The sequence below is a fragment of the Abramis brama genome (assembly GCF_963993115.1).
Source record: "Abramis brama genome assembly, chromosome: 14".
NCBI lineage: Eukaryota > Metazoa > Chordata > Actinopteri > Cypriniformes > Leuciscidae > Abramis > Abramis brama.
Window position 1 is genome coordinate 27,164,745 of NC_139976.1, and position 20,182 is coordinate 27,184,926.

At 36.8% G+C, this 20,182-nt stretch overlaps 1 protein-coding gene across 3 annotated transcripts in view; it reads left to right on the forward strand.

Annotated features, from left to right (window-relative positions):
- The first annotated feature begins 550 nt into the window (after positions 1-550).
- Positions 551-20,182, forward strand: part of aclyb (ATP citrate lyase b) — a 66,798-nt gene continuing 47,166 nt past the window's right edge. For 2 of the 3 annotated variants that reach the window (XM_084135946.1, XM_084135947.1), the window contains exons 1-5: positions 551-653; positions 5,226-5,402; positions 5,482-5,604; positions 14,469-14,531; positions 19,606-19,796. In XM_084135946.1, coding sequence (XP_083992072.1) covers positions 5,244-5,402; positions 5,482-5,604; positions 14,469-14,531; positions 19,606-19,796 — 536 coding nt within the window. In that variant the 5' untranslated portion in view covers positions 551-653; positions 5,226-5,243. Of the gene's footprint in view, positions 654-5,225; positions 5,403-5,481; positions 5,621-14,468; positions 14,532-19,605; positions 19,797-20,182 lie in introns of all 3 variants that reach the window. The other variant, XM_084135948.1, reaches the window with a different exon arrangement.

Below are 20,182 nucleotides of genomic sequence, written 5' to 3' on the forward strand. Positions count from 1 at the left end.
CAAACAGAGTGTTCAAATCAATGGATGAAATCAGGCTAGGAAATATGCCTTTTATTTCTAAATTATAACAAATTTTGATCTAAAAAACATACTAACATTATAAGGGCACCCCAGGAAACATTATACAATAATAAAATAATCCATTCTATGGCACCTTTAAGTTCTAAATTTAGACAAACTAGGCTAAATGATCAATTCTTTGAATTATCTAATGAAATGAAATAACTCACAAATTAGCAAAAACAGCATTAGAACAGCATTAGCATCAGAAACGTATTGACAAAACGATTCCCCTAAGGAGAGATGAAGGTAGAAATCATTCATTAAAAACAACATAGAAAAACACTGGCAAAAGACTTGGGATAGCCTACATATAAAGGTAGAGAATACCACAATAACATATTCTAAAATCAATTAAAGTTAGAACACTTAGAAGAACACTTTTACATGAAACTGGTCTTAGGATAGCCTAAGTATCAAGTAGCCATGATTTGACACGCCCCAATGTAGGTGGCAGTATGCATCTTTTACGATAGTCCGTAACCCGCCAGGAAACTACAGAAGAAGAAGAACACATCACCATCAAGCAGCAGGACTGTAATCGCGTTTGACAGTTGCGAACTTCAAGAGCGTCAGACTTTGTGTTTTGCCCGGTAAGATTTGGCTTTATTTGGCCGGGCTTATATGTTGTTCTTGGAAGCGCGACAAACTCTATAGTCGACGCGTGTCTACAGTGTAGACCGCGTCATTGAATATAATGGGAGTGTTTGTCCCGTGGCTCGCAGTTAGGTTTCCTAATTTTTAATGTGTGACGGGCCATTCTGTGTCCATTAGGAGAAGTGTATATATATATATATATATATATATATATATATATATATATATATATATATATATATATATATATGAATGAAGAGTTCAGATGCAAAAGCCTCTAAGTGCCATCTGAAATTTGCTTCTAGAATGATTTTAGTATATTTAAGTTCAGTAATTTCAGTTAAATGACAATGCAAATTACCTATTAATTGTCATTTAAGTGAAATTACTTAAATATACAAGCTTTATAAAAATGATCATTCTAGAAGCAAATTTCAGATGGCACTTAGAGGCTTTTGCATCTGAACTCTTCATATATAAAACTTTTATTCCAGAATACAGCTGAAATTGTCAGTGTTTTGCCTTAATTCTGACCCATGATCACCACAAACAAGCACCAAACCTATGGCAGGGCTGAGAATATAAAAGATAAGATTCAGGAAGTAGCCTACCCTAAACAGGTTTATTTTGGGCTTTAGCCTACATAATGTGTTTATCAAACATTTCCCAATAAGTGCATACAGTATACATACAGTGTAAAGGCTATATTTTTAAATGCTATATTACAGATATCACTCTTAAATTATTTAGCACTCGCGTACCTTGGTACTGTTGCCTACCATGTTCATGTGTTATGGTATTCACTACCTCAAAGCAGGGCCTTGAGGGGCAATACTTTATATTCTTAATGTTGCTCTGTTCAGAATGGAAAATACTTGTATTTTATGGAATATCAGTTAAAATAAAAAAAATTTCAACAATTATAGGCTACATTTAAATGTAAGAATTTCACATAAAAGATGATGCATACATTTATAAAGATTGGTAAAAGATGTCCTTGAAAAATCAGTTTAAGGTGGCAAGTATCGCCCCGTAATGGAAAATTTAATCAGAATTAATCAGAATGTGGTTCTAAATTTTTCACTGTGCTCCCAATTTTTTAAATCAGGAGCACAAGTGCTTCTAAAGATGTAGAGCCTTGCTCCAAAGATAAAAAATACCTGTGAACCCACTCTGTAACTGTGTGATTACTTAATTTATAACCTACAGTTTTAATTAGTTGTGAACCGATATATCACCAAGGCCGATATTATCTGACAACATTTTGTATTTTATAATTATTGGCATTGGCAGATGAGCTTTTCTGTTTGACCTATTAGCAGAAGCGGGACTTTTATTTTTACTGTGTTGGAGAACCCAGCGCCTGAGTGCAGATGCACAGCATCATCTTTTCTCCATCTTCATTAGTTTACTTTCTTTGTGTAACAGTTCTGTCTAATAATTGAAAGTAAAATGCTGTAATACTTTTCCATATTATCGGCATTTAGCAAATACACATTTTTAATAAGTCTTTGAATTTTTAATGATAAACTGATAACATGTACTCTGTGTGTGATGGTCTGTCCATGCGAAGGATTCTTTTATTAAATATTATATAAAATAAATAAAAATGTAATTGCTGAAATGATGCATGTGTTATTTATCATCTTTAATATTAAATATTGCAATATCATATAGGCCTAGGGCTGTCACGATATGATATCGCGATTATCGCATCCAAAATAAAAGTTTGTATTTTCATAATAAATGTGTGTGTACTGTGTATAATTATTTTGTATATTTAAATACACATACGTGCATGTATATATTTTAAAAAAAAAAAATTTATTTAGATATACAATATTTATATTTATATAATATAAATTATATATAAATCTATAAACAGTATATACATGCAAATATTTCTTAAATATATGCAAGCATGTGTGTGTATTTATATATAAAAAATAATTATACACAGTACACACACACACATTTATTATGTAAATACAAACTTTTATTTTGGACGCGATAATCGCGATATCATATCGTGACAGCCCTATAGGCCTATATCAGCTTTGTACTGTATCTGCCATGGGCCAGACGTCCACACTGCTAGATATTGGCATCAGTTGACCACTAATTTTATTTATAAAAGTAATATTTAAAATAATTTAACATTTATACTTACATTTACACTAAAAGCCCTGATATACTCACGGGGGGGTTGTGGGGTAAAAAGAAGTTTATGTAGATATTTCCAAAATAATCCCAGCCTTATGATTGAAAATAAAATAAAAAGCCCATCACTACTAAATAAGTCCTTTAGAGTATGTATTCCACTTCTATACCATTGTCCCCAAAACAGATGTTTTGTCTCCTCTAGAGTAGCACCGTTAATATTATTATAAAAATTTTGGCCAAATTGTGCAGCCCTACAAACAAGTACAGCAAACCTGAAATGTTTTTTTTTTTTTTTTAAATGTATTAGGCTATTACATTTTAACTCGCAATCTGAACGTTTATCAGAAAAAAACAATTAAATTGTTTTCCCCCCAAATTGTGCAGCCCCATGTATTGTATCACAAATCATATTGTATTGTGGCATTTCATGGGGACTTGACATCATGTCTTTAAGCCACAATGTCTCTTCAGTTTCAAAGAGATTATATCACTTTTTCAAGCCTGAATGTGATTGCTGGCTAAGTAGCTTTATTTATTTATTTACTTATTTTTTTAGATTTTATTTTTGCCATTTTTGGCATTTTATTTTAGATCAGTGGTTCTCAACTGGTTTGGCCATGGGACCCACATTTTCCCATGGTCATTAGGTCACGACCCAGATTTTTAGAAATTTGAACCAAGCTAATTTAGTCTCTCAAAAATGGTTGACACTTGACACACACAAGTACCGTCCCACTTAACGTACACATAAAGAATATTACTAACATTGATGAAAAAAACTGTATAAAGTAAGACTATTACATAGCAGTCCCAAACTAGTTTTTAATACAATAACGTTTTTTATTGTTAACACAAAATGAAAATAAAGTGGTATTTTGGGTTGAGGTTACGGAAACTACCTTTATCATGGTAAATACACAATACTAACATGAACTATTAATTAAAAACATAGATACTGTTCCTGATGAATAGAATGAACATCATAACTGCATGCAGGTCCTTCCCAGCTAACACATGAACCAGTTATGTAATTTATTGGTACTTTTTGGTAATTCCATGACTTACTAACTGTCAACATAAGTATGATGCTGTATGCCCGTAATTTCATTAGCTTTTAATATATAGTGAAGTGATATACAGCTTGCGCCAGCATTTTTTTTTTCTGAGGTGAGAGACTTTTTATTTTATAACAAGTTACAAAAATAACATTAGAATAATGATCCTGATATATTGTATAGCCTGGCAACATCTCATCTGGCAGCAGATACTGAATCAGGACAACATGTTTTTCTCAGGCACTCTACATCACTCTACATAAATTGCGTCTGACAGAAGAGTCAACAGTTTCACATTTTCAAAATAAAAGTCTTGCATCAGTAAAACATTTGATAATTTTTGTAGCGAGTTCAATTGAGAAACACTGATTTAGATAGTATAGCTAGGAGTGGGATAGAGAGTGAGGCAGGATTGGGAAAAGAATTGGGTCGGCCAAAGTGCAACTGCGCAACACGTTAGAACACTGCCCACGAGGCCTTCAGCTCCGACACTGTTTTAGCATCGATATTGCATTGTGTGCATCCATGATAGTCACATTGCAGGATGTGCAATGTCAAGTATAGTGATCGTAGTTGATCGGTTCCGGTTCGGAACATGTGATTCGCGGATTAATTGCAAAGTTTAATCATCATAGAGCGAAAGTTTATCATTTGCACGCAAAAGTTAAAGTCAGAATGCCCGTCTCGGAGAGTATCCTTGTAAACACAGCCGGTTATGTGTTGTAAACAAGAAAATGGATGCATATCATGATTATATTGGGTCCGCGCATTCGTCTTAAAGTGACAGCAGCCCATTAAAACCGCAGCTGTTTGTGTCACCACTGTTAATCAAATAACAAAAGAGAAAGAGAAAATCACTTTTGTAGTTTTAACAAAGATTAATTGTATTAATTATATTTAATTTATACAGTGAAGACTATGCAGTGTTATTTTTTCATTTGATTATTCAATATCTGTACCTGAGTACAGTTAGATTTACCTGAAAAACATAAAGCATGCTTATTTAATTTGTATCTTTGTTCTGTTGTATTTATATATACTTATAATTTGTTTATGGTCTAGATAATAAATAATAAAGATGCACTTTTTGTAAAAAAATTATTTTCTCTCCAAGCTAGTTGACTCCGAGTCAAGTATTCTGATACAGAGATAAATGAGTGTGTCTGAGTGCTTAAGATGCATTAGACAGATTGCATACTCAACAGTATTGTGGACTTCACAAAAATGTTTAGTTAACAAAACCACATCAAATGTGCCATTTTTGGCAGTGCAATCCTAATTAAAAGGAGTGGATTTGCAGTTTAAGCTTGAGTTTGTAAAAACCCTGATTATTTTTCTGTCTTTCTGTAGTCAGTGTTCTCGGCTGTGATGTCTGCTAAGGCCATTTCTGAGCAGACGGGAAAAGAGTTCCTGTATAAATACATCTGCACCACGGCAGCTGTGCAAAATCGTTTCCGCTGCGCCACCTTCACTGCAGACACCGTCTGGGACCGCCTTGCACAAGACCACCCATGGCTGCTAACAGAAGTGAGTATATGTCTTGGTTTTCGGTTCCATAATATTGTATCATTTTCAGTGTAATATATTTGTATGTCCCTCTGTGCAGAGGCTGGTTGTGAAACCAGATCAGCTGATCAAACGCAGGGGGAAGCTGGGATTGGTGGCAGTTGACCTGAACCTCGAGGGTGTCCAGGAATGGCTGAAATCACATATGATGACAGAAATCACAGTAGGCCTTTTAAAATGTTTGTATTTGTATCCAACTGGAGGAACTGCTTTTCACTCAAATTTATTATTGTTGTAATTTCACTATACCTATTACTAGGGCTGTGTGTCACCAAGAATCTGGTGATACGATACGTATCACAATACAGGGGTTACTATGTGACATACAGTGGTGGTCAAAATTGATGGCACCCCTGATAAATATGATAAAAAATGGCTGTAAAAAATAAATCTGCATTGTTTATCCTTTTGATCTTTCATTCAAAAAATTCACAAAAATCTAACCTTTCATTGAAGTAAAAGAATTGAAATTGGGGGGTAAATCACATTATGAAATAAATGTCTCCAAAACACGCTGGCCACAATTGTTGGCACCCCTAGAATTTTTTATGAGAAAAATATCTCTGAAGTATATTCCCATTAATATTTACCTTTATTTAGCACACCAGGGTGACTAGGAACATGAAATTGTCCAGCTATGACTTCTTGTTTCAAGTCTAGTTTAAATATGAGGAAACACAAAGGCCAGATTCCCTTGCTCATCCATCACAATGAGTAAAACCAAAGAATATAGTTCTGATGTGCAGCAAAAGATTGTTGAGCTTCACAAATAGAAAGTGGCTGTAAGAAAATAGCTAAAGAATTGAAAATCCCCATTTTGACCATCAGGGCAATAATTAAGAAGTTATAATCAACTAAAGATGTTACAAATCTGCCAGGAAGAGGACGTGTGTCTATATTGTCTTAATGGATGGCGAGGAGGAAAGTTTGAGTGGCCAAAGACTCTCCAAGGATCACAGATGGAGAATTGCAGAGATTAGTTGAGTCTTGGGGTCAGAAAGCCTATAAAAAAATTATCAAACAACCCCTACATCCCCACATGTTGTTTGGGAGGGTTTCAAGAAAAATCTTCCTTGCTCCTCCAAAAACAAACTCCAGCATATTCAGTGGTCAGACACGACTGGATCTTCTAAAGGGACCGGATTCTGTGGTCAGATGAAATGAAAAAAAGGGCTTTTTGGCAACAAACCCAGCAGATGTGTTTGGTGCAAACAGGGATGAAGAGTACCCCATGCCTACGGTTAAATATACTGCTGGATCTTATATGTTGTGGGCCTATTTATTTGCTGGAGGTCCTGGACATCTTGTTCAGATACATGGTATTATGGATTCTAGCAAATACAAACAGATAAAAAAATCAAAACCTGACAGCCTCTGCTATAAATCTTATAATGGGCCGTGGTTGGATCTTCCATCAGGACAACGGTCCAAAACAAACATCAAAATCAACACAAAAATGGGTAACTGAGCACAAAATGAAGCATCTGCCATGACCGTCCCAGTTCCCTGACCAGATGAGTGGAGTGAACTGAAGAGAAGAAGCACCAACATGAACTTGTGAATTTGAAGGATCTGGAGAGATTCTGTATGGAGGAATGGTCTCTGATCTCTTGTCAGGTGTTCTCCAAACTCATCAGGCATTATAGGAGAAGACTCAGATCTGTTATCTTGGCAAAAGGAGGTTGCAAAAAGTATTTAATAACAGGGTGCCAACAATTATGGCCAGCGTGTTTTGGAGAAAAACATTTATTTTATAATGTGATTTACCCCCCACTTTCAATTCTTTTACTTCAATGAAAGGTTAGATTTTTGTGATTTTTTTGAAAGAAAGATCAAAAGGATAACCAATGCAGATTTATTTTTTACAGCCATTTTTTATCATATTTATCAGGGGTGCCATCAATTTTGACCACCACTGTATTGAGATTTATTGCAATTGCAAGAAAGGCGATATATTGTGATATTTCTTCTAGAAGATCTAATAAAAAAAACTGTCATAAAGAATACACCACCATTAGGGATGCTCATTTTGATTAATTTTCCCGACCGACAACCGCAGCGCGTTAATCGATTATTAACCGTTAACTGATAAGATTATAATAAAATTGACGTGTATCTGTGACCCTTTAAAAAAATACCATTTTTTTTTTTTTTTTTTTTTATCAAAAGGTTTATTTTAACGTGCAAAGTGCAAACAGCATACAGAACAGATCAACAACAGAACCTGGATTTAGTTTAAATTTTCACGTACCTGCAGCATTTCTGACAGTGAGAGAAAAACAGAATAAAATAATACAAATAAAAAACAAAATAGGCCTACACTAATTATATTTTTTAAACTTAAATAATTAACAAATTAAGATGACAAAAAGAAAACACGGAATCCGTTTGAACAAAGCTTTCAAAAACCGGCAATTTTTTCCCATTAGACTAATATTTTTCGTTAAATAAAAATAGCAGCCCTACCTCAACACCTTGTCTAATTTTTATTTTAAAAAAGCAACATATCAACGTGATGTGGGGTCAGTTTGGAGCGCAGCCTGTTGACAGTCAAACGCGAAGTGTATATTTGCATCGCGTTATTTACTCGCTCTAGATTATCGCGGGATGTTTTTCTTGTCACTCGCGAATAAAAACATCCCGCGAAAAGGAGTGTGTCATCATCATCAACAACAACACAATTTCTTTCTGCCATAATTTTTCCGTCATGTCTGAAATAAATGATATGCTGCTGCTCTGTAGGCTACTTGTTGTGGAAGTCCCAAATACGGAGGAAAGTCAAACGGCGACGTGTCTGGGTTCACAGCACCATCCAGAGGCGCACTCAACTCGGTGAATTTCACCGTCTTTTACGCGAATTCGCGCCGGGAAAAGCTCGATAATCGCCTCAATCGCGTCTTCCGCGCAAGTTGAAAAATTTCAACTCGCGCGGAAGACGCGATTGAGGCGATTATCGAGCTTTTCCCGGCGCGAATTCGCGTCTATTCGCGTCTTTGCATTGACTTTGTATGTAATCTACTCGCGCAAATAATTAAATTTGCGTTTGGTGTGAACACGCCATTAGACCCGCGGCAGAAAACACCCTCTCCGATGGGACGGATGTCCTGGGAATACAACGTCTCGCTAGATACGTGTGTGGTTGCGCGTGTCGACGCGCTCCGTGAGTTAATAAATATAAGCTATAGTATTTTATTTTTAAACCATGCAGCAAACTAAAAAAAAGAAGCTTAAAAAAAAACGTTTTAAACCATTTAACTTTCGGTTAACGGTTAAACGGTCAATATGAGCATCCCTAACCACCATATGCATAAAACCTGAGCAAAAAACTATGCATTTGCATTTAAATCACACATTTTTTGTGCAATCTATATATATCATCTATCTATCTATCTATATCTATATCTATATCTATATCTATATCTATCTATCTATCTATCTATCTATCTATCTATACACTGAGCTGAAGTAAATATCGAATAGTGTTTTTGAGAAACGATACAGCATCACCAAACATAATATCGTGATATTCACATGCATTCTGACACCCCTACTTATTACACTAAACTATATCTACAAAATACAGAATACTTTTTCTGGGTGACATTTATATATTTTTAATCCATGCCGCATTTTAAAAAGCTGCTTTGCAGGTAAAATTAAATTAATTGCTTCTTACATAAAACTTATGACATTGAAAAAAAGCCTGATGAAAAAATTTAGATCATTAAATAAAAAAAAACTAAAAACTAGGAATCATGCAACAACCTTGAACTTATAAAGGTCTTATAAAACATTTTTGATGATACAATTACGTCATGACGTCAGCAAATCGTTGCATTGCTGATTATGGTTTCAAGCATTGTTTTTTCTAAGATGCTTACTTTCACATCCAGATAGCCCCCCATTACAGACCGTTTTTGAGAATTGCGTTCGAGGGGGTGGCTTACCAGTATACTGTCACGCAGCTCCCTCAGGTCATCGAGACGGATCAGGGAGGACAGGCGCACAGTCCTTCTGGTGGCTCCTTTTTGGAGGAACCAGTCATGGCTCCCAGAGTTGATGCCGCTGCTCTCAGCAGCCCCGTAACCAAGAAGGTGAACAGGAAGGACCTCCATTCCTAGGTGAAGGGAACGATCTGGCACCCCCAACCCGAGTTGTGGGCACTTCATGTCTGGCCCCTCAGCGGGAGCCTATGAAACTCCCTGCGAGAGTCTTAAACACTGTTTCTGAGGCTAGAGCCCTGTCCACTAGACGCCTCTATTCCCTTAAATGGTCTGTCTTTTCCAACTGGTGCGCAGTCCGGAGTGAAGACCTGACGTCCTGTGAGGTTTCACTGGTACTGCCTTTCCTTCAGGAGCTGCTGGACAAGGGGCACACCCCTTCCACGAGCAAAGTCTATGTGGCGGCCATAGCAGTATACCACACTCCTGTGGCCGGCCAGTCTGTAGGCAGGAACAACCTGGTTGTTCGTTTTTCTGAAGGGGGCAAGAAGGCTGAACCCACCTCATCCCCTCACTGTTGCAACATGGGACCTGTCTACGGTTACTGTCTACCTGTCTACTCCCTTCGAGCCTCTCCAGTTGGCCGAGCTACGGCCCCTTTTGCTAAAGACCGCCCTTCTGCTAGCCCTAGCATTGGTCAAACGAGTGGGTGACTTACAAGCGGTCTCTGTGAGGGCTTCTTGCCTGGAGTTTGGGCGTAACGACTGTAAAGTCGTCGTTAAACCAAAACACTGCTATGTAGCTAAGGTGCTCTCTACTCCATTCACAGGTCATTACTCTCTCTGCTCTTCCTGCCTCAGAGGATGAGCTAGAGTTGCACTTACTCTGCCCTGTCCGGGCCTTAAGAGTATATATCGAGCCCAGTTCAGGCAGTCAGAGCAGCTCTTTGTGTGCTTTAGAGGACGCACCAAAAGGCATCCGGTCACAGAGCAAAGACTATCCCACTGGATAGTGGACGCGATTGCCCTAGCTTATGCTTTGATGGTCCTTCAGTGCCCCATCGGAGTAAAGGCCCTCTTGGTTCAGCTTGGTTTGGCTTGGTTCAGCGGAGTGTCCATTGTTTAAATGGGCTTTGACCTCTATGCGGGCTCAACCCACGAGAACCCTTCCTTGTGGCTCCGATATAATGGTCAGAGTCTTTTAGTCTCGGGCCTCGCACTACCTTAGCCTTGTTTCCCCTTAGGGCCCTTATTCTCAAGTGTCTTAGGCCAAGGCCACAGAACGATTGTCGTTCCGCTGTCATAGCACAGTATTGAGTTCCCAATACGAGTGATCTATATCGATTGGGAAACTACTCGGTTACTAATGTAACCTCGGTTCCCTAGGATAACGGTAGCGAGTATTGCGTAGCTGGCAGTGCTGTTATGCTGCACGACTCTGCGTTTGTCGCTTCAGTTGATCTGAGATCCTACAGCGGAATTCCCGCTTCTATGGAGGGGTAGCCCCGCCCATTTCAGAGGCCTTTAGCGCCATAGGTTTGTGCAGCTCTGCTGTGCAGCTATTGATTCGTGCAATTCCGTGGCACAACCATTGGCTCGTGCAGTTTCACTGCATGATTCAATAAGGCTTCAGTAATCAAAGAAAAAGGAGTTTTCCCATTGCTTCTAGCGATGCAATACTCGTTCCCGTTATCTCAGGGTTCCGAGGTTACGTTAGTAACCAAGTACGTTTACAGTAGGGGTGTAACGGTTCTCGGTAACAAAATCTAACCATATCGTTCTCCACCCACGGTTTGGGACTCACTTGCACCGCGGTTGATCTCAAATCTGATGACGCATCTATAATATGGTTTGTTGAAAATAACAATGTGTAAAACAGTCAGTTCCTCTAATGTATGTTTCTGTCGATTGATGCACATGCTGGCTCCCCAGTAATACATTACAACAGCTATAATCAAAAAACGTGGACAGTCACTCTTTGTAAACTTTGTTCAATCCGAGTGCCGTTTGCTCGAACATGACCAGTCATTTACGCAGTCATCACCCGGGTGTTGATAACGCACAAGCGCAGGCGAGACCTAAATAGCACACGCTGCTATCTGTGTTTAAACTAAACTCATTTAAACCTGGCCAATTTAAACATTCAAGAGCAAGACACATAAGAGAACTTGTGCATGCTGTGAGAAGATGTGTGTGTGTGTGTGTGTGTGTGTGTGTGTGTGCACTCATCCAAAGAGTGCACACGTCTCAAACAGCGCGCAAATATTGAGTTCTCTTTCAAGTCTTGCGCTTGAATGGACAAATTCACACAAAAAATGTCAACATGTCCGTCTTGATGAGTATCCTAGCAGACATGCATGTTATGCCTTAAGTGAACTTATACAGTCGAGAAAGACAACGGATAAGTAACAGTATCAGTATTTGGTATCCGTGCATTATGTCTTAAAGGGACAGCAGCCTAATATTTCTGCTCTCTGTGTTTTTAACGTTAATATAACAACAAAAGACAAGGAAATCACTCACTGCTCTTGATTGAATAGCTTTTGTAACTTTAATAAGGATTGATCTTTAATTTATACAGTCAATTGTGCAATGTTATTTTACATTTGATTAATTTCTGTTCCTGAAAACTAATGTTAGACCTACCTGAAAAAACTGAAAAGCACTGTTTATTTTATTAGTATCTTTGCTATTGTATTTATTTGTGCTGTTGCTTGCAGTTAGATTACTTGTTTGTATTTTCTTTATTTTTATTTGAAAGTAGTCCTTTTTTCCCTGAACATAACACATACCGATTACCGAACCATACCGAAACTGTGAACCTAAAACTGTGATACAAACTGAACCCTGAGCAATTTGAACCGTTTCACCCCTAATTTACAGGTTTCATAAAAAGAGAATGATGTACGCAAATCAGTCGCTGTAGGGATATTTTAATGGTGGCAGACCAAGTAGCTCAACACAAGAGGCAACGCAATCCCAAAGAGATGAAATAAAACGTCATGTTTTAAAGGAGAGTGACTTGATTAAATGATGGAAATAATGGAACGGTAACAAAACTCTGAGACATTTACAATTACACACCCACCACAGGTGTAGAGTGCACTGTGCAGACTCAAAATACCTCTGTTACATTCCTCAGTTTAAATAGATTTTGTGTGGGGGGTGGGTGGGGGATGGGGTGTTTGAGTTCAAGAATGTTTTGATAACTATAAAAGAATGTTCACTTAAAAAAAAAAAAAAAAAAAAAATATATATATATATATATATATATATATATATATTTAGCTTATACATCTCAGTTTAAATGTTTCAGTTTGTTTTATATTATATTATAAAACCTGGTAAATATTTTTTCTCACAAAGGGGAATTCATGAGCAAAAAGTAAACATTTAATGTTGATGGTTTTATGCTGTCTGTCAATAATTGACCATGCAAAAACACATTATGGTTGTCCCAAACCATCTCAGTGTAACTGCTTAATTTCTTTCATATTATATTATTATATTATATTATATTTAGTGCTCTCAATCGATAAAAAAATTAACTAATTAATTGCACACTTTTCTGTAATTAATCGTGATTAATCGCACTTAACATTAAAGTTTTTGATATATTTTTATGTTGTAATACTTTCACATTTAATCTCTAAAATAATGTAGAAACAACATAAAGACAGTATATTTTAAATATTTGTTAAATGGCATCTTTTTACTATGCACTATGAATGAAGGCCAGGATCACTGATACCAATACTGATGTCTCTATTGCATGGATTTTCTTTCTCAACTTAAGCCATTAATAATAGCCATTCACATCACAGTATAATTGAAAGCTATTGATTTTAACATTTTAATTGGCTTTAAATGGTCAAATAAATGTTTTATTAAAAGTCACTGGATTATACAATAATAAAGAATAATAAAGACTTTGTTTGAACATTTTATTACCTGGATGTTTTAGACATCATGAATCTACATAGACAACTGGCTTAAAAAAAAAATGACAACATTAAATTTAAGTGAACTTAAAGGTGCAGTAGGACATCTGCGAAAATGCTAACTTTAGCCTGATAGCACTAAAAGCGTACGTCCCACCCTCCCTGCAAATCGCCGTCCAAAGCCACGCCTCCTGAAAGCATGAACATGCACAGCCCAGAAGACCGGAGACAACATTACTGCAATACATTCACCGTTGAGAAAACTTTATAGTACAGTTAGAAACAGTACTACAATACCAAACATAAACAAATTCTTAAAAACGGAATTAGATGCAGCAAGTTTTCGGTTTGTTTAGCTAGCAAAACTTGTCAGGGTGTAATAATATTTCTTGCATGCCAGGGGTTCCACGATGAGAGTCTGGTTGTTGTTGCTGTTTACCTGCTATTCTCGCTCTGTCTGCACAGCGTACGTGAAACACGCTGATGACTTATTATATCTGCGTGAACAGCCTGCACAGTGGTATGCAAACAAACATTGACAGACAGGGAACGCATGCTATAGGACCGCTCGGACCGAACGCAACGATTAAACGAACATTCTGTGGTCCTATGCCTTCCACAGAAGACATATATATTATAAAAATACATTTAGACCACAGAGTGAATGTTATCAGGATATGAGGAGACTTTCAACCTGCATAACAAAAAATGTTTCTGCAGATAATCACCTACGCCGTAGGTCCTACGGCACCTTTAAAACAATCTTCACATAAATGTCACATTTAGCTGTGTCTTTAATATATCAGGGTTCAACGAATCCTTATTAAAGCTACAAACGTTATTCAGTCAAGAGCAGTGAGTGATTTTCTCTTTGCTTCCGAAGCTCCTCCGTGAGAGATACGAGAACGGTGCAGCGTGCATGTGGCGCTCATCATCAATCATGCCACCGGCCTCGCACCATTCTCTCACGGCTCTCGGCCCTGCCCTGCTTACCACAATGATTCTAAGGGCTTGTTGCATTTCTATTTAGGTGGTATTAAATTTAGCTTCATTAAACCTGCATAAAATCAATAATCATGTAGTTTAAAGAGTACATAAATAATTTGACATTTGATCGAAAGTGTTTTTTTTTTTCCTGTTCCTCAGGTTGGGAAGGCGAAAGGGATTTTGAAGAACTTCCTCATTGAGCCGTTTGTGCCTCACTATAAGGTATTACAAATTCAGTGTAATTTTATCTTTATCAATATCTTTATAAGGTCATTCCAGATCGACTCAGTTTCTCTCATTAAAATTATTAGATTTCTTTTTTTTACATAAATGATGATGATAAAGTCAAATATTTCAGCTTATTCATCTATATTTACTACGTTTTTTTTCTAGCTAACTAACAAGCAATTAGCTGTCAGCAACATGTCAACTCTTTCCTGAGGGAAATGTGATGTCAGGTGACATGTTGCTATTAATGCATTTCTATGGTTGAAATTCTGATTGGGTGATTACATGGGAGATGATGCATTTCAGTAAGGTGTACTGTATCTTTCAGCATATCTTCTGATGTACATTCTTCATGTGCTGTAACTAGTAGTAAAGAAGACAAGATGACCGGTTCACACGCACTATGCTACCACTTGAACTGAGGGACTGCAGCAATATGGCTCACCACATTAAAGAGTGTCAAAATGACATTTATTATTTGAATTTTGAATAATGAAATTAATCATTTCAAAGTTGAGACTCAAAAATAGCATAAATCACAATATAGGCATTGGTTCAGACCAATTTTTTTATTTAAATTTTACTGCAGTGTGAAGCATAGTCGGAATGTGAAGCATAGTCGGACAAGACTGTACTAGAACTACTATCGTGGAAAGCTGAATTAAACAACCCAGGTGTTAGATCATGCCAGAATGTTAGATCGGATGGATCTCCACATCAGAAATATTGAATATATTAGATATGACCCCAGATGCCGAATCCCTGCCAGAAGACATACGTCTTCTATCAGCCTGAGAGTTTGGCTGAGAAAGCCAGGGAAGAGCAGAAGCAGGAGACGAAGTGATGATAATAAAAAGAGCAGAGTTTATTGAATAATCTTAGTTGCGTATGTTTGAATGCTCACTCAGACTTCGTCTGAATGTCTCAATGCTCTGACTTCATCTGGATGTTTCGATGCTCAATGCTCAGACTTTGTCTAAGTACAAATCCAACAAGTGTTATTATACCACAGCAAAACCAATGAAAAAACTGCTGCTTTACAACATCGTCCTGTGACCTTAAAAACCTTGAAATGTAGATATTCTCTTCTCGAACTCAAGAAGACAAACATTTCTTCAAACCACACAATCATAAGATTAAACAACAATAGCAAGCACTGCAAGAGCAAGGAAATAAATAAAAGAATATTATAAAATATAAAAACAAAATGACTGAATGAATAATAATAATAAAAAAAGATGAATAAATGATATAAATCAAATAATAATATGAATATGAATAAATTACTAAAATATAAATAAAATAACTACATAAATGACTGATTATAAATGATCATAAAATTAAATCATATAAAAAATAAGAAAATAAAACGCAAAACAGATGAGGTTGCTCTTTTAAAGTAACACACACACAGGTTGCTATTGTGAATCCTTTAATCCTTCACAAGTGAGGTAAATTATCTGATTCATTGATTATATATCAGTCACCAAAACAGATCTGACTCTTATTTTTGGTTCTGTCATATAGTTGTATACCTTAAACCTACAGCCAGCCTAACTTTGGCTGTGCATATGTGTTACAACCCAAAGAAGGAGACGGTTACATTTATAACAGATAGTTCCAGCCAGATTTATATTGCGTGACCTCCAACCTTGAGTCAGTGGCAGAAAGGTCTGATATCAACCATAGAATCAACAGAAACACTGCGACCTCTGACAAAACCTGAGGTGTCCAATCAGGGATCTTAACACTAATTAAAAACAAATGCAAATGTGCAATAGGGATGTCGCTTTAATCGCAATATTCTAATACTGCAATACTGACAGGCCAACTGCACAGAAATGCAAGTAACCGCGATTTTCATGTTTTTTCTTTTTTTCATAAGGCTATGCCCTTCTTGTTTTACACTTAATGGATGTGTATTGAATCTTTAATAAGTTAATAATGATAAAAAGAGTGAGGAATGTAATTTTTTACTTAATTAACACTTAAGTGTTCCAATGTGATTTTTACAGAGGCTCCATAGATTTGCACTAAACAAACCAAATAGACAGCGAGTGAGAGTTCGAGATCGACTGAGTCTTTATTTATATATCGCTTTATACTGTACAGATTGTTTCAAAGTAGCTTTAGGGCCCTATTTTAACGATTTAAGCGCATGGTCTAAAGTGCACTTAGGGCGTATCTGAATCCACTTTTGCTAGTTTTAACGATGGGGAAAATGATCGAAAATGGTCTAAAAGGGTTGTCCCTATTCTCTTAATGAGTAATGGGTGTGTTTTGGGCATAAAGTAAAATAAACCAACCAGAGTCTCATCTCCTATTCCATTTAAAAGCCAGTTGCACTTGCACCATGGCAGATTGCTATTTACATGACGAAATTTGTAACCTGAAAGACTGAACGAGTCTCCAGAGCGCAAACGGATCTGATCATGCGCGAGGTGAAGCGCGTAAGCAGACCATATACGGGACAAGCCGGATTCCACCATATCTTTATGTACACAATATTAATCTTTTACATTGTAATCCTTTTATTTTTTAATATTTGGCTAGTTTGTGTGCTGCTGCGTGTCCCTGTGTGTGTAATAAGCAGAGTTTACGCGTGCTGTGGACCCGCCTATAGGCGCACATTACTAATGCGCTCTTTAAATAACAAAAAAAAAATACTGCGCCATTGACTTTAGACCAGGTTTCAGTTGGTCAATGGCGCAGTCTATTTCAGTTGCCTCAAAATAGCATCGCGCCAACAATGCGCCTGAGCACACCTCGTTTTCAGACCAGTACTCCCATGGGTGCACAGATGGCCGCAAATGCATTTGCTATTTAAACAATGTGGCACCGGACGTAAAATGCAGCACCAAGCACGACGCAAGTGTGTTTTGCTAGTTTACTAGCAAAACACACTTGCGTCGCGCTTGGTGCTGCATTGCGCCGGGTGTATGATGGGGCCCTTACAGTGATAAACAGGAAAATAATGCATTTCGGATGTTGTTCAGCTGAAGTCAGTTCAGTGTTGATTCAGTTCCTTTGTAAAGATCATCAGTTATTAAATTAGTTTGTAAGGGTGGTTTTCCTACAGTGGTTCAGGCTGCAGGACTGCCGAATGACTAAAGAAACGTTATCAGCAAGATGGTAGAAAACTGTACATTTCTTGTCTATTACCAGCCACTGCTACTTATACCAACGATGGAAATAAGTACAGTTACAATAGCTAAATATGTGGGAGAGCTTTGCTATAGTGTGACAGTATTGTATTGCAATAGGTAGCTCTTCAAATTCAATACCAAATCAAAACTAGTTGGCACATTATTTGTAATTGAAAGGGTTTAATGACAATATGGTTATAGTTACAAAATGATAAAAACTTATACCATTAATTGTACCCATTATATATGTAAAATTTTATCTGAGGGATATGAGAGAGAGAAAGAGGGTAAGAAAGTGTAGAGAGAAAGAGAGCAAGAAAAGAGGAGGCAAGTTAATTTCTGTTTCCTTTAGTTCCTGTTTCCCCATTCTGTTTAGTTTAAATTTCATTGGTTACTGATTATGTCCTTGTTTGTTGCGTATTAGTTTCACGTATTAGTTACATATTAGTTTCACATATGTCTATTATATAGCATATAAGCCCTATATCTTTAAAAAAGGCAAAAAAATTATAAATTCAATGGACATCGAAAATGTACACGAAATTACCCGATGTGTACCATTATCTTGTAAACACTGAGTGTATCTAACCAAGAGGCTATGAAAGTATATTATATCAGGGTGGGCAACTCTGGCCCTCAAGGTCAAGTCAAGTCACCTTTATTTATATAGCGCTTTATACAATACAGATTGTTTTAAAGCAGCTTCACAGTGATAAACAGGAAGATGATAATTCAGTGATGCAAACAGAATTCAATTCTGCAGCTCTAAAAAGACATTAGTAAACAATCAATGTGTGAAGTTAATCAATTATGGAATGAGTTAAATTAATCTATAAAGCAGCTCTGGAGAAAACAGTGATGTCATCATCCAGCTCAGTTCAGCTCTTATCCAATAGTGTCAGTGCAGTCAAGTCAACAATATTGCCAAATATTAAGTGTCCCAACTAAGCAAGCCAAAAGGCGACAAGGGCAAGGAACCCAAACTCCATCGGTTGCCAAATGGAGAAAAAAAACCTTGGGAGAAACCAGGCTCAGTCTTCGCCAGTCCTGCTGCACTCCACTGGTCCACTGCAGAATTTAGCTCTGGAGCTAAACTCTGCAGGACAGTGGAGTTGCCCACCTCTGGTTAAGATGCTTATTTTATCAGAAACGTTGGGAATATTTATTCGCTCCCTTTATAATTAATGGTTAATTTAATTAATTGGTTGTCAAAACTGCAAGCGTGCAACTTTTGCAACTTCATTTATTATAAATACTTTTAGAGCCTGTGAAAAGAAATATTCTGACTTAACTAGCCAACAAGACTACATTATCAAACTAACAATTACTTGGCAAAAGCTATCCCTTACCAGGGATAAAATTGAATGCTATATATCCTGCAGTTGTCAGTACTGCACAATGTCTCTCTTCACTGCTGCAGTGTGAGAGTCCATTTGTTGTTTAATTTTTGGAATTTTAAATTCTTTAAATGTTGTTCGTTCGAGCCATCTATGAGCATCCAGACACCAACATTTTAATGATGACATTTGAATGATGACAGTCATGTTACTGCTACAAGTCACTGTAATTGAATTGCTTCTCTTGAACGAAATGTTCCAGAAACAAAGACGTCACATCCCCCCCCAAAAAAATAAAAAATAAAAATAGTATTATGAAATGGCCTATACATACCTCTGTGTAATAAAATAATGATGCTGTGACTTTTCTGTATGACTTTTACACCAAGTCCTATGTGAAAGTTTCTGCTTTTCAAAATAATGTATTACTCAGTAAATGTTAATGAATGGCATTTAATATTTTGGCTTTGATCATCGTTTATGTATCTTCCTTTAGAAAAAGTATTAACAAAATCATACATTTCAACCCGGGATTGATTTGATGTTTCTTTATTTATTTGAGCGTTTAATTGTTCTCTTTCACAGGAAGAGGAGTTTTATGTGTGTATATATGCAAGCCGGGAAGGGAGTCAAGTGCTGTTTCATCATGAGGGTGGGGTGGATGTTGGAGACGTGGACAAAAGAGCCCAAAAACTATCAGTGAGAATAGATGATAAGCTCACAGAGGAAATGGTTACCCAGCAGTTACTTATACATGTTACAGATGAGAAGAAAGAGTAAGTATGCTGATCAGTTTGAAATGTTCATGTTCAGTTTCTAAATATTCATGAGGGATGAATGGCTTTTATTTCACATTTGTCAGTTTTAAGGTCATCAATGCTAGTGTACTTCGAAACTTATTGCAGACACTCATTTCAAAGTCTTTTCTTCCTGGAAAACTGAAAAAATATTGATGATGCTAGAAATTCCTTTGTGCTTTGAGGTTAAGCAATGATAATACATATGCTTTTGTAGTAGCCACAAGTCACTAAGATGATGATCTTTTTATTCGCATTTATTTTCTAGCTATATAACTCATCCTTTTTTCTTTCCAAACCATGTTTGCAATGTTGTCATTCATCTAGGGCTGTAACTGATGATTTTTCTGATAATTGATTAATCT